The sequence below is a fragment of the Onthophagus taurus genome, chromosome 2 (genome assembly GCF_036711975.1).
Source record: "Onthophagus taurus isolate NC chromosome 2, IU_Otau_3.0, whole genome shotgun sequence".
Lineage (NCBI taxonomy): Eukaryota > Metazoa > Arthropoda > Insecta > Coleoptera > Scarabaeidae > Onthophagus > Onthophagus taurus.
In genome coordinates this window covers 3,372,391-3,386,752 of record NC_091967.1, presented here as the reverse complement: position 1 = coordinate 3,386,752, position 14,362 = coordinate 3,372,391, and the positions used below count along the sequence as shown (strand labels likewise).

The 14,362-nt window shown below is 32.8% G+C and overlaps 2 protein-coding genes across 16 annotated transcripts in view; both read right to left on the bottom strand.

Moving 5' to 3' along the window:
* Positions 1 to 3,451: 3,451 nt before the first annotated feature.
* Positions 3,452 to 14,362, bottom strand: part of LOC111415120 (Rho GTPase activating protein at 19D) — a 177,934-nt gene continuing 167,023 nt past the window's right edge. For 13 of the 15 annotated variants that reach the window (XM_023046629.2, XM_023046633.2, XM_071193892.1 and 10 more), the window contains 3 exons: positions 9,077 to 9,543; positions 8,968 to 9,013; positions 3,452 to 5,777 (listed from right to left, as the gene is read on the bottom strand). In XM_023046629.2, coding sequence (XP_022902397.1) covers positions 4,834 to 5,777; positions 8,968 to 9,013; positions 9,077 to 9,543 — 1,457 coding nt within the window. In that variant the 3' untranslated portion in view covers positions 3,452 to 4,833. Of the gene's footprint in view, positions 5,778 to 8,666; positions 8,782 to 8,967; positions 9,014 to 9,076; positions 9,544 to 14,362 lie in introns of all 15 variants that reach the window. The other 2 variants (XM_023046639.2, XM_071193893.1) reach the window with 2 other exon arrangements.
* Positions 12,320 to 14,115, bottom strand: LOC111416780 (uncharacterized). Its single transcript, XM_023048880.2, has 4 exons — positions 13,035 to 14,115; positions 12,672 to 12,976; positions 12,522 to 12,613; positions 12,320 to 12,464 (listed from the first exon to the last, which is right to left on the bottom strand). The coding sequence occupies exons 1-4, from the start codon at positions 13,096 to 13,098 to the stop codon at positions 12,347 to 12,349; spliced, it is 579 nt and encodes a 192-aa protein (XP_022904648.1). The 5' UTR covers positions 13,099 to 14,115; the 3' UTR covers positions 12,320 to 12,346.

Sequence of the window (14,362 nt, the reverse complement as noted above, 5' to 3'; positions counted from 1 at the left end):
ATTTTCGTATAACCTAAGAGTGCCAAAAAAGATGCTAATTTAAAAATTCCTGGAAGCCGTATTTATTGAAATTAAGGAATGAGACTTATTCTATATTAAAGATCAAAGCTTTCTCTTTAAAATTATGTATAATAATTGTTAGGTTGGATTGGAAAAATATTGAGAAAAAGAGTATTGAGTTAAAACTAACATTTTCGTATAACCTAAAAGTGTCAAAAAAGATGTTAATTTAAAAATTCCTGGAAGCCGTATCTATTGAAATTAAAGAATGAGACTTATTTTAAATTAAAGCTCAAAGCTTTCTTTTTAAAATGATGTATAATAATTGTTAGGTTGGATTGGAAAAATATTGACAAAAAACATGTTGAAACAAAACTAACATTTTCGTATAACCTAAAAGTGCCAAAAAAGATGCTAGTTTAAAAATTCCTGGAAGCCATTTTTATTGAAATTAAGGAATAAAACTTATTTTAAAATAAAGCTCAAAGCTTTCTCTTTAAAATGATATATAATAATTGTTGGGTTGGATTGGAAAAATATAGAGAAAAAAAATGTTGAAATAAAACTTACATTTTCGTATAACCTAAAAGTGTCAAAAAAGACGCTAATTTAAAAATTTCTGAAAGCCGTATTTATTGAAATTAAGGAATGAAACTTATTTTAAATTAAAGCTCAAAGCTTTCTCTTGAAAATGATGTATAATAATTGTTGGGTTGGATTGGAAAAATATAGAGAAAAAAAATTTTGAGACAAAACTTACATTTTCGAATAACCTAAAAATGTTAAAAAGATGCTAATTTAAAAATTCCTGTAAACCGTATTTATTGAAATTAAGGAATGAAACTTATTTTAAATTAAAGCTCAAAGATTTCTCTTTAAAATGATGTATAATAATTGTTGGGTTGGATTGGAAAAATATAGAGAAAAAAAAAGTTGAAATAAAACTTACATTTTCGTATAACCTAAGAGTGTCAAAAAAGATGCTATTTTAAAAATTCCTGGAAGCTGTATTTATTGAAGTTAAGGAATGAAACTTATTTTAAATTAAAGCTCAAAGTTTTCTCTTCAAAATGATGTATAATAATTGTTGGGTTGGATTGGAAAAATATTAAGAAAAAAAATATTGAAACAACACTTACATTTAAAAGAGTCAAAAAAGATGCTAATTTAAAAATTCTTAGAAACCATGTTTATTGAAATTAAGGAATGAGACTTATTTTCAATTTAAGCTCAATGTTTTCTTTTTAAAATGATCTGTAATAATCACACCTAATAACCATTTATCAAAGAAATACATACCTTCTTGAACAACAAAATTCAACAGCACCACTTTTCACTAAACTTCTAACCTCACATCTGGATGAATAAGTTTAAAGTGTACCTAAAAATCCTGCAGTGCGGATTACGACGTTTTTTATACAGATTATTTCTTGTATACACTTGTATAGTAGAAAGTACAGACAGCTCTAAATGCGCCGAATAGATAACTACAGTTTAAAATGAGTGTTTAAAATTACCGGTACTTTAAAGTACCGTCGGGACACAAAAGGTTAAACTTTCAGAACGTTTTCATTTATATTTAACTAATTTTAATAAAATGTACATTTTGTACAACAATTCAAGAATCATCATGTGGCTTAAAAATCAATTTCTCTCAAGTAAGCCGTTATAAATAAAAAAAAGTGTAAAACTTACCTAAAAATCACTTTAAAGTTTCAACGTGACGTCACTTTTTTGACGTCATCGACCGTGCTAACTATACAGGATGTGTCAAATGTCTGGAATATAGCCAATAACTTCGCCATTTGTGGTTTTAAAGAAAAATGTTTTATTTTTTGTTTTATTCGCTTGTTACATTGTTTTTGTTTCGTTGCTATGGCAACCAACATTGTTTTTTTTAAATGGGATGCATAAGTTTTTTTTTGCATATTTTGATAGAAGATAAATCCCTCTACGCGATGAACATATCAAATTATACGGTTGTATAAGAAAAAAGCCGAGAAAAAACGAGTTGACAGCTTTAAATGTCAAAAAATTGACAGTTTAAACATATATGGTGCAATTAAGCGAACAAAGAATCCAAATATTACCACACCGTACACTATTCAATAATATTTACCTGGATACACAATCCACAGTATCCTATACATTATTAATTATTCATAATTGTTGAAACTGTCACTTTTTTGATATTTAAAGGTGTCAACGGAGTTATTTCGGCGCCTACTTTGATTGTAATTTGCTGATAATATCTTTAGAAAACGCTTTTTTTCTTATAAAACTATATGATTTGATATGTTCATCGCATAGAGCGATTTATCCTCTATCAAAGTATGCAAAAAAGACATATGCATCCCATTTAAAATAACAATGTTGGTTGCCATAGCAACGAAACAAAAAACGATACAAACAAGCAAATATCGCCAAAAAATGCGCCATGATTAATAAAGAAACTTGTAGTTGGAACATTTTTCTTTAAAACCACCAATGGCGAAGTTATTCCAGACATTTGACACACCCTGTATTTTTTTCGCAGCACATTTGGTTAAAACGCATATTTTGGGTGAAATACAAATGTTTCTTAGGTTTTTGACGCACAACGACTAAAATGTCGTTGTTTACCATCTATAAACTATGCATAACATAGTTAATAATAACATAAACATAACTTAAAATCTATGCCTGATGCTCTACATTCGGATCTACCAGAAGACTGAACATAAGAGTCTGAAGACGCACGGCTAAACCCGATACTTTCTAATTCTAGGTCTAATGTTAGTTCTAGTTTTACACTAGCACTATCACTAAAACTAACACAAGATCTAGAACTAGCATCATTCGGGTTTAGCCGTCTTGAAAGACGTGGGGCTAAATCCGAATGTTTCTAGTTCTAGGTCTAGTGTTACTTCTAGTTTTGCACTAGAACTAACACAAGACCTAGAACTAGAATGTAGAAAAGTTTCTAGTTCTAGATCTAATGTTAGTTCTAGTGACAGTGCTAGGTAGCGCTAGTTAGCATAAGATATCTAATACTAATACTAGACTTTTATTATTTTTATACAGTCAAATTGTAATATAATAACTATGCAAGCTTTTTTTTCGAAATATGCAAAAATATACCTTTCTAAATAGTTGTCATCAATCTAAAGAAAAACAATTAATAAAAATTAACATTACATAATATATTCATATAATAAGTAAAGTTGTGAAACCTTATTTTTCTTTATTTCTTTACATTTTTGTATATTTTGCTGTGATGATTCTTGAAATTTTCCCAACAATACTAGCGGTTATTGAGTTGTAATAAATTTGTTTTATTTTAAGAAAATTAAGAGCAACAATACAATTAGAACCAATTACTGAGTCTCGACCGCAAGCAACTAAGGCTTAATCAAATAAAATCATTCAATTCGTTATTTTATGTATATTAGCTTTAAAATAAAAGAATAAAAATGTTCGACAATTTATTCAGTGCAGAATTAATTTCTATGTATATTTACAGTTTTCACAAAGAAAAAAAAACAACATATACATTTTGTACTTAAAACTATAAAAAAAAACAATAACAGGCAAGACACGAACAGCCTAAGAAATAATCACCGTCATCAATCAAAAAATACCATCGAAAATTACAAAGCTTTTTCAGATTTATTGTAATTAATTTATTTACACAATCCACTTCCACTTAAGCTTTTACAAAAAAAGGGTAAATTGGATAAAACGCGCTTTTACAGAAATTGTGTGCAAAAAATATACTCCAGTTAAGATTTTTTTTGGCACAGTATTTTTCAAGTATTAATAATACTGCAAGAAGAAATTCAAAAGTTATAATTTAATTTAACGCTTGATACCTTTTTCTTAAAACTTTTCGAAAAATCGTACAATTTTTTTTATTCTTTCTAGAACTCGTAGAGTACATAAATATATACATAATAATTAATAATTTCTATAACATATCGATAGAATTATCACAAAAGTAAATTGCTTAATAACCTGGAATATTCCTTTATAAATCACAAAAAAAACAAATAGAAAAAAAATACACTTGTGAAGAAGTGAATAAGCGATTAATAAATACAACTTAAACCGTAAAATGCAAAATAAAAACGAAACAAATATTAATAATAATTATTAAAGTTTTAATTAATTACAATTTGTGGGAGGGGATACTTTTTTTCGATTATCACTAATAAGAGAAAAATATATATAATATTTACCATGTCTTTTTTGTACAATTAAAAATTATTAATTATTTCTTTTTTTAGATATACATAATTTATTTCTTTATCTAAAGCTACCAAGAGCACAAAATATTTATAATTATATTGTATGTTCAATAAAATCTTTGTTATAATTGTTATCAGAAAGATAATTTTTACCATCTTAAACATAATTGATGAATATGTTTTATTGAACAAACCACATTCGTTTTTAAAAACCAAATTAATCTTCCATACACTTTTATTATGATTAAAAAAAGTATTTCTTTTAAAAGCACTCAATGAGTTAAAATAAAAATATAAACAAATGCAAAAAAATCTATTACTTATTGCACACACGACTCAATATCTCATTTTTCGATATTTCATTTCTCAATAAATTTCCTCGCGTATAAAAACATATACATCTTAAAAAATCTTTAAGGCACGATCATTCTTCACTTTGATCTTAGTAATTTTCTTTTAGAATATGTATTGCTTTTATTATTTTATTTTAATAATAAATAGAATTTATTGTGCCATTTAAAAAAAAAAAATCTCAAAAATAAAATAATCGATTTAAGTAATTAATCCTTAAGAATAAATTTTTAAGATTTTTTTCTTTTCATTTAGTTCATACGTGAGATTCTAATGGAACTTTATAGACAGATGTTTCTGGAAAACTTTGTGGTCTAGCTCTAATGAAGTGCTGCTTAAACGCAGCGACCATATCTTCTTGGGCTATCTCAAAATTAAATTGTAAAAATAAACGCTCTTTTCTCGACGTGCTCAAATCGGGGGAACTAGTACGTAATGAAGATTTATTTTCATTTTTTGAGTCGTTTGTGTTCGTATCTTCTTTATGATTTCTGTTATCTAACCAAGTGACTTTATCAGGATCTTTAGTTCCACCCACTGTATGTCTTCGTTTAATCGATCTCTCAGGCATTCCATTTTTTCGTTTCAACTTTGTGAATTCTTTGTTTGAACGGCGCGTATTCGACGAAGCAAATTCCCTCCTTTTACTTATGTTGCTTTCGGTTTTTTCGTTTTTCGTCAAACTATCCGATCTTTTCAATCGATCACTCGCTTTGTTTAAACTTTCGGAACGTTTTAATTTAATTGTTAATGGCGAAACGGTTCTATCCGGTTTATTTAACGATTCGGAACGTTTTAGTTTTACACTTGCCGGTGCTAATGTAAAATTAATCACTTTTTTATTACATTCCATGTTTAATTTATCTTGATTGGAAATGTTTCTTTCGTTATCGGGGATGTTTTCGTCTTGAATCATCGTCGAATCTTCATCTTTATCTTTATCGATGGTCTCTTTTAATTCTTTATTTCTTAAAGAGGAGGGGGGTTTTCCGGATGAATACTGACTTTTATGCAAACTGGGATCTCGGTAAAGTTTTGGAGATGCTGGAATGTTCTCTTTGTTAATTAAAGATGGTTTTGCTGATTTTTCTGGTGATGATTCGTCTACAAATGGAAGATCAATTTCTGATAAAAGTGGCGCGGTTAATTCTTTTTTCTTTTCGTCATAAATTTTTGTCATCGTTTTTAAAAGATCACCGTCTGCAAAAAAACAAATCATATTTCATTTTTTAAAAAAACTTATGCATTTTTTAGTTATTTAAAAAATTAATTACATATAAACAGCTTTTAATTTTAAATTGATGATCGAAGAAGAAACCTCTAACACTGAATTTATTGTGAAGCCATATTTAAAGCAAAAAGCGTTTCATAAGGTTATTAACCCGAGAGGACGCGCGCGTGGGTAGAAAATACCCGGCGCTTATTAAATGATGTGTATATTCTCCAAATGTCGATTAAATCGGGGAATCCCCTGTATACCTCTCAAGTAGAGTGTAACAGAAGTACCTATGCTCAGGCAATATTATTATACCGTTCTCGATCAGTGCTAGGGTCTGATTTATGCGAAGTGGACATTTTTTACCCGGCGCGCGTCGATACGTGACTAAATTGTTACCATTTTATTTCTGTGTTTTGTGTCTTTTATTAGTTTTTGGTGAATTGTGGTTATTATTGAACAGTTGTCGCATTATTTCAATTTTATCAGTTCGAGTTCCAGTAAGTTAAAATTATAACAAATGAAGTAACTATAGTTTATTGGCATATCAGTATTGCAGTAGATAATGGATTCTCAGCCAGGGCCATCAAATATCAGTAAATGGGTGGATAGAAGGCCTTTAACTAAAAAAGATCTAGAAGAGGAAATAAGGAAAATAATGGAGGAGGAGAGTGATGACAATGAAATTCCACCAACTGAATCAGATAGTGAAGTTGACCACATTTCAGTAAGCGACCATCTTACCGACACTGACGCAGACGAACCATCAGAAGATGAAGGCGATTTTTACGAATCAAGCTCGGCAGGTGCTCCATCTTCTCACTTTTATCTGGGGAAAGATGGTACACGTTGGTCCAAACAACATCCACCAATAAATGTAAGGACTCACATAATTTAGTGACCCATCTACCGGGACCGAAAGGAAAAGCAAAGGATGCAACTACTCCTTTTGAAGGTTGGAATTGTATGATTTCTGATAATATGATAAATCATATTGTCAGATATACCAACATATACATAGATTTGTCGCGAGGAAAATTTGTTAGGGAGAGAGATGCCGCTCCTACAGACCAACGAGAGATGAAAGCACTTTTCGGTTTGCTGTACTACGCTGGGGTACTGAAGTCTGGGAGACTCAATACAATGGAATTGTGGGAAAAAGATGGATCTGGTGTGGACATATTTCCAGCCGTCATGTCTCGAAAACGCTTTTTATTTTTACTCACTTCTTTACGTTTTGATGACATACGTGATAGGCACACCAGACGACAAAGTGACAAACTGGCTCCCATACGTGAACTCTCTGAATTATTTAAAAACAACATTCAAAGCTCCTATGTTATTAGTGAGTATGCCACAATAGACGAAAAATTGGAACCTTTTAGGGGAAGATGCTCGTTTAGGCAGTACATAAAGAGTAAGCCAGCAAGATATGGCATAAAAATTTTTCTTTTGACTGACAGTCGTACATACTATACGAACAACTTTGAAATATATGCTGGTAAGCAACCGGAAGGTGAGTACAAGTTACAAAATGTAACTTGTACTCATCAAACCAATTGAAAAAACTGGCCGAAACATAACAATGGACAATTGGTTTATGAGTATAAAGCTAATGAATGATCTTTTGAAAAATCATCCCTTGACCTGTGTTGGAACCATCCGAAAAAATAAAAGGGAAGTACCAACTGCATTTGTCACTCCAAAAAATCGGTCTGAATATTCTAGTTTATTTGCGTTCTCGGAAAATAAAACAGTAGTTTCATATTGCCCTAAGAAAGGTAAAGTAGTTTTGGTGGGTTCAACTATGCATCACGATGACTGTATCAACAGTGAATCTGAAAAGCAAAAACCTGAAATAATAGAGTTCTACAATTTGACTAAGGGTGGAGTCGATACTGTCGATGAATTATGTGGATTATATTCTGTATCCAGGAGGTCGCAAAGGTGGCCACTAACTATATTTTTTGGTTTTCTGAATATTGCGGCGATAAATGCTTACATTGTTTATAAAAGCAACAAGCAGGAACAAATTGCCCGAAGAGTATTCTTAAAAAACATGGCAAAAGAACTAGTAAGAGAACATTTACAGTATAGGTCCACTATTGTCTCGCTACCCGGTGACATAAAAACAAGGATAATGCTTTTAATTCCACAAAATGAACAGGAAGAATCTCTCCCAGCGAAGCGCCAGAAAGTATTGTCGGGAAGGTGTCAAGTTTGCCCAGGCCGCAAAGACAGAAAAACTAAAACATGCTGTAGTGCGTGTAATAAACTCATATGCCGAGAACATTCTATACCAATTTGCCAAGGCTGTTTCGCAAATAAGGTTGTCCCCGTTCTGAAAGAAGATGAAGAACTGGAAGAAGAGGATGTCTAGGTCATTTTATCATTTTTTTATTATTTTTTTTTTGTTCAGTCTCATCATGTGTTGATTTGGTTTTATTGAGTACAATTTTATGTTCATTTATTTTAAATATGTCACAAATAGAGTTTATAAGTTCAGTTACACAATCCATTGTTTTATTTCCCGAAAGAAGACTCAAATATCTATACTTATACCCAAAATATTTATAAAAATCAAATATCGGGTAAAAAATACCCGACGCGCGTTTTAACGTGAGAGCCAGAGGCGCGCGTCCTCCCGGGTTAAACATTGATTCGAATTTCATTAAATAATTTTTTAGGTTCAAACGTGGTTGAATTAATGAATAAACATGCAAAGCTGAAACTATTTAAAATTATTTTTTATTAGTTGCAAAAAGGCTATGAATGAAACACTAAAGATAATTAGAGAGCAAAGCTGCGTTTATTTATTTAAATTTTTTTTATTATTTTAACGTAGCAAAGAGCGCAGCTGCTTTTTAAAATACCTTCGTCATCAAATCTGTTTACGGTAGAGACTACTACGAGTGCGTGGGGGGCGTTGGGGCATACTGGGGGGCCGGACCGGCCTCCACCCTCTCGGGGGTGCAATTGGCGTAAAACCTACCATCACCACATTAAGATAATTCCATAACATTTTTAACTTTTTAATTTTTCGGGAAGTTTAAGGATTGTTTAAAAATAGGTGATAAAATAATTTAAGCTTGGAAATATTTACAGCGGGTAAAAAAAATTGAGTCCGCCAAAAAGTGACTTTTTTGCGAACACTGCATACAATAAAAAACTTACCATCATCGATTTTATTTAAAGAATCTAAAGATCCACTTCTCTCAACCTAAACATAAAAAAAATATATATATATTAATAATCTCAAGTTTTATTTTGACAACATTTTTACCTCATTTTCATATTTAATCTTTTTTAAATTCCCATTACTCTTCAAATCGACTATATTAATATTTTCCGCGGAGTTTCCCTTTCTGATACCATATCCGGTTGGAGAACTATTATAATTTCGCACTTCCGACGACGAAGAAGTGGTGCTCACGTCGCTAAAGCTGCTCTTATACACTTGATAAGATGGGTTATTGTCAATTTGTGGTCTCCGCCTGTCGTACATTTGATCACTATTTCTATTATAACCACCGTAATCACTGTATTTATAGTTCACCGGGTATTGCACTCTATAATTATCCGTTGAGTTTAAACTGTTCCTGCTATTATCACTATTATTCGTAGTTCTCGAAAAGACGTTTGAAGCACTGTGCGTCTTGGTGATCACTCTTTCATGAGGATTATTCGTTAAAGTTAATGGTTGACTTACATTTGATGCAGATGTACTTATTGGACCGGTTGCTCGTCGTTCTATTGAAAGAAAAATTATGTGATTATGAAGCGGTAAGCAGGAATAAAGCTTTAGATGTTAAGCAATATTACGATTTAGCTGGTTTATTTTACAGTATATAAGCTTAGAACGGTCTTAGAGACGCACACCTAAACCAAAATGTTTCTAGGTCTAGTGTTAGTTCTAGTGATTCTAATTTTAGTTGTTATTCAGCGTTAGATTGTTTTATATTTTTATTGAACTAAAACTATCGGAAAACTGTCGGCACTGTCCCTCACCGATTTTGTTGCAATTTGGTACAGCGATAGTATGGCCAAAAATAAGATTTACGAAATGAGCTATCGAAATGTGGTAAATTTAAACTGATATTCATTTTTAAAGAGCTTTCCATTGATATATCACACATATATCTGAGGGCCTCAGGAGGTAAACTAACCCTAATTTTTTGGAATATTTTAAAAACTACCGTCTCGATTTTAGCGATATTAAGTATCCATATAGTACGTTTAAAAATATTAATTACATGTTTTTTCTCATTTGCCTGTGACCATCCCTTGTAAACTTACGGAGTATGATAGATAACTTCTCTCCTTAAGAATAATGTAATAAATTGCATTAATGAAATCCTTACATAAACTAATTTTTAAAAAATTTTTTTCACTTATACAGGTGTTCCAGTTAAGCGTATATTAAGCGTCCCTGTATACTTTATCATATTATGAATACAACTAATAGTATATTATTACTGGTGTGAAGTTATCCATAAATCCCAGCAATAAACTTAAAACATTAATAATTCCGTAACCAATACGATTTGGGTAACCAAATTTCACACACAGGTCACTCTTACCCTCAAGAACAGCTAACCACCCCCATTTGGTAAAAAAAAAATTTTTCAACCCTCACCCCCGAAAAAGGGATGTTTTCGCCCTGATGGGCACCTTCGAATTAAACGAAATTCTACCACATAATAGAACACACTTCTAAGTATTTTTATCAATTTTCAAAACACCGTAAGCCCTAACGGTTTTCGAGAAAAAAAATCAGTATTATAAACCGCGGATGGGACTTTAGGGGTGAATTTGACCCCGTTGGGCACCTCCAAAATTGACGAAATTTTAGGATGATTTAGAGAATGCCTTTAGCGATTGAAATCAACCATCCAAACACCGTAATGTATTACGGTTTCGGAGAAAAAAAATGTGTTATTAGACACTATAGGTATACAGCGCGGCGCGGACTTTGGGGGTGAATTTGACCCAGTTGGGCACCTCCAAAATTGACGAAATTTTAGGATGATTTAGAGGATGCCTTTAGCGATTGAAATCAACCATCCAAACACCGTAATGTATTACGGTTTCCGAGAAAAAAAATCTGTTATTAGACACTATCGGTATACAGCTCGGCGCGGACTTTGGGGGTGAATTTGACCCCGTTGGGCACCTCCAAAATTGACGAAATTTTAGGATGATTTAGAGGATGCCTTTAGCGATTGAAATCAACCATCCAAACACCGTAATGTATTACGGTTTCGGAGAAAAAAAATGTGTTATTAGACACTATAGGTATACAGCGCGGCGCGGACTTTGGGGGTGAATTTGACCCCGTTGGGCACCTCCAAAATTGACGAAATTTTAGGATGATTTAGAGGATGCCTTTAGCGATTGAAATCAACCATCCAAACACCGTAATGTATTACTGTTTCCGAGAAAAAAAATGTGTTATTAGACACAATAGGTATACAGCGGGGCGCGGATTTTGGGGGTGAATTTGACCCCGTTGGGCACCTCCAAAATTGACGAAATTTTAGGATGATTTAGAGGATGCCTTTAGCGATTGAAATCAACCATCCAAACACCGTAATGTATTACGGTTTCGGAGAAAAAAAATGTGTTATTAGACACTATAGGTATACTGCGCGGCGCGGACTTTGGGGGTGAATTTGACCCCGTTGGGCACCTCCAAAATTGACGAAATTTTAGGATGATTTAGAGGATGCCTTTAGCGATTGAAATCAACCATCCAAACACCGTAATGTATTACGGTTTCGGAGAAAAAAAATGTGTCATTAGACACTATAGGTATACAGCGCGGCGCGGACTTTGGGGGTGAATTTGACCCAGTTGGGCACCTCCAAAATTGACGAAATTTTAGGATGATTTAGAGGATGTCTTTAGCGATTGAAATCAACCATCCAAACACCGTAATGTATTACGGTTTCCGAGAAAAAAAATCTGTTATTAGACACTATCGGTATACAGCGCGGCGCGGACTTTGGGGGTGAATTTGACCCCGTTGGGCACCTCCAAAATTGACGAAATTTTAGGATGATTTAGAGGATGCCTTTAGCGATTGAAATCAACCATCCAAACACCGTAATGTATTACGGTTTCGGAGAAAAAAAATTAGTTATTAGACACTATAGGTATACAGCGCGGCGCGGACTTTGGGGGTGAATTTGACCCCGTTGGGCACCTCCAAAATTGACGAAATTTTAGGATGATTTAGAGGATGCCTTTAGCGATTGAAATCAACCATCCAAACACCGTAATGTATTACGGTTTCCGAGAAAAAAAATCTGTTATTAGACACTATCGGTATACAGCGCGGCGCGGACTTTGGGGGTGAATTTGACCCCGTTGGGCACCTCCAAAATTGACGAAATTTTAGGATGATTTAGAGGATGCCTTTAGCGATTGAAATCAACCATCCAAACACCGTAATGTATTACGGTTTCCGAGATTGTCTGAAATTTTAGGATGATTTGGAGAGTGGATTTTTGATAGAAAAAAAAACTTTTGATAAAGAATGAAATTTATTATATTAATGGTCTGTTTTACTTATAATTAAATTGTGTAATGGATTGAGAATATTATTATAATTAGTTGCTACCGCGTTCCAAACCGCTTCCAATCCTTGTTCATTTAAGTGAATGCCATCCCTGTGTAGAAATTTGTATTAAACACATAAGAAAAGAAAAATTTTCACGTTGTGTTACCCTTCCATCATGTTTCTGTTAACAATTGCTTCAATGTCGGTACAATTGATTTGCTTTTCAGCACAAAACCGTCGAATGTAATGATTGATTTCCTATAAAGGCATAGAGAGTATTTATTTATAGCATGACATAGAAATTATAATATCTTACGTTCACAGACTCGAAGTTTTTGCAGGGAGGAATTGTGCAAATTTGTATTCCTTTAGGATTTAAGGAAAGAAGGAAGCGGAAGAGGTGAGAATATTGGGACTTTAGTTGGGATGGTGATGTTTTGTGGAGTATATCGTTAGTTCCTATCATTATAACGATATGTCGTTCAACAATATCTCCACAAAACCAAGGGGAACATGTTTTTGGAATACACTTTGCGCGCCGCAAAAGTTTTAGTATTGTTTGACCGCCTACTGCTAAGTCGAGGAAATATTTTCCGTTGCTTGTCCGTTTTGATTGTCGTCCTAAAAATATATACCATTAGTAGGAATTAACTTCATATCTGTTAAAACAAATACTTACTTTGTATAGTACGTAGCATTCGGCAAAAATTACTATCGCCCAAAAACAGTAATTTCGTCGGCATCTTCGCTGGTCACTGGTTTTAACAAGAGATAAGCAGAACAACTGATCTCTGCAATAGCTGAGGAACCTTTATATATTATTAAGTTCTTACCTGTGTTACAGTAATATCGATGGCTATGATTGGTCAAAGCCGGTGTAAGTGTACTTACAATGCACTAACTCGTAAGCCACGTACCTGCTTAAGTGACCTTTTTACTGAAAAGAAGTTAAAAAGGAATTCCCTGTACATTTATTAACATCAAAAATAAGTTTCTGAATATCACTATTTCTTTATTAACTTCGCGCTTCTAAATGAAGACGTCGTTACCTCGCCAAATATTAATATATATATATTATATATTTAATTAAATATAACTATATTTGTAATTTATAATTTATATTATATATAAATATAATAACTTATTTATACACAATATATTATATACACAAAAATATTAACGAAAATATCGAAGCAGATTGATTCTAAAAAGAACCGATAAAATATCCATAAAGCGCGAACTACAGCAAAATATATCAACTAGTGATCTCCGTCCCCAATAGAATAGTTTAAGCACATTTATAAGTTTACTCCTCACCCTTCTGGCAAAATCTAAAAAAAAACAAAGGCGCTCTAAAACAACGCCGAATAAGTCGGCAACTATTTTCCCGGAATGCACTTATAATGCAAAAAATATGGACATATTTTTTCCTTAATACCTGCGCCTTTTGTAACTGCACGTGGCGGAGTTCTTACCCTTTGTCAGTAACGACTAAAAGCTCATAAAACTACAAAATGCCTTTCTTAACAAAATTTATTTTTTCCATGAAATATTAAGAGTTTCGCAGTTTTCATAATCTATTAAAATCGCTAAAGGCACCTGCTATCTGGTCTACATACGTGTACAATTTAATAACAAATTTTTTTCTCTGAAGCCGTTAAGGGTTACGGTGTCTTGACGGTCGATTTAAATCGCTAAAGGCATCCTCTAAATCATCCTAAAATTTCATCAATTTTGGAGGTGCCCAACGGGGTCAAATTCACCCCCAAAGTCCGCGCCGCGCTGTATACCTATAGTGTCTAATAACAGATTTTTTTTCTCGGAAACCGTAATACATTACGGTGTTTGGATGGTGGATTTCAATCGCTAAAGGCATCCTCTAAATCATCCTAAAATTTCATCAATTTTGGAGGTGCCCAACGGGGTCAAATTCACCCCCAAAGTCCGCGCCGCGCTGTATACCTATAGTGTCTAATAACAGATTTTTTTTCTCGGAAACCGTAATAC

Excerpts from the sequence above, each read along its gene's own strand:
- LOC111416780 (XM_023048880.2), bottom strand. The coding sequence starts at position 13,098 with ATGCCGACGAAATTACTGTTTTTGGGCGATAGTAATTTTTGCCGAATG. Across the intron at positions 12,614-12,671 it reads AAAACTTCGAGTCTGTGAAC|GAAATCAATCATTACATTCG; the intron begins GTAAGATATTAT and ends ATGCCTTTATAG. Across the intron at positions 12,465-12,521 it reads AACAGAAACATGATGGAAGG|GGATGGCATTCACTTAAATG; the intron begins GTAACACAACGT and ends ATTTCTACACAG.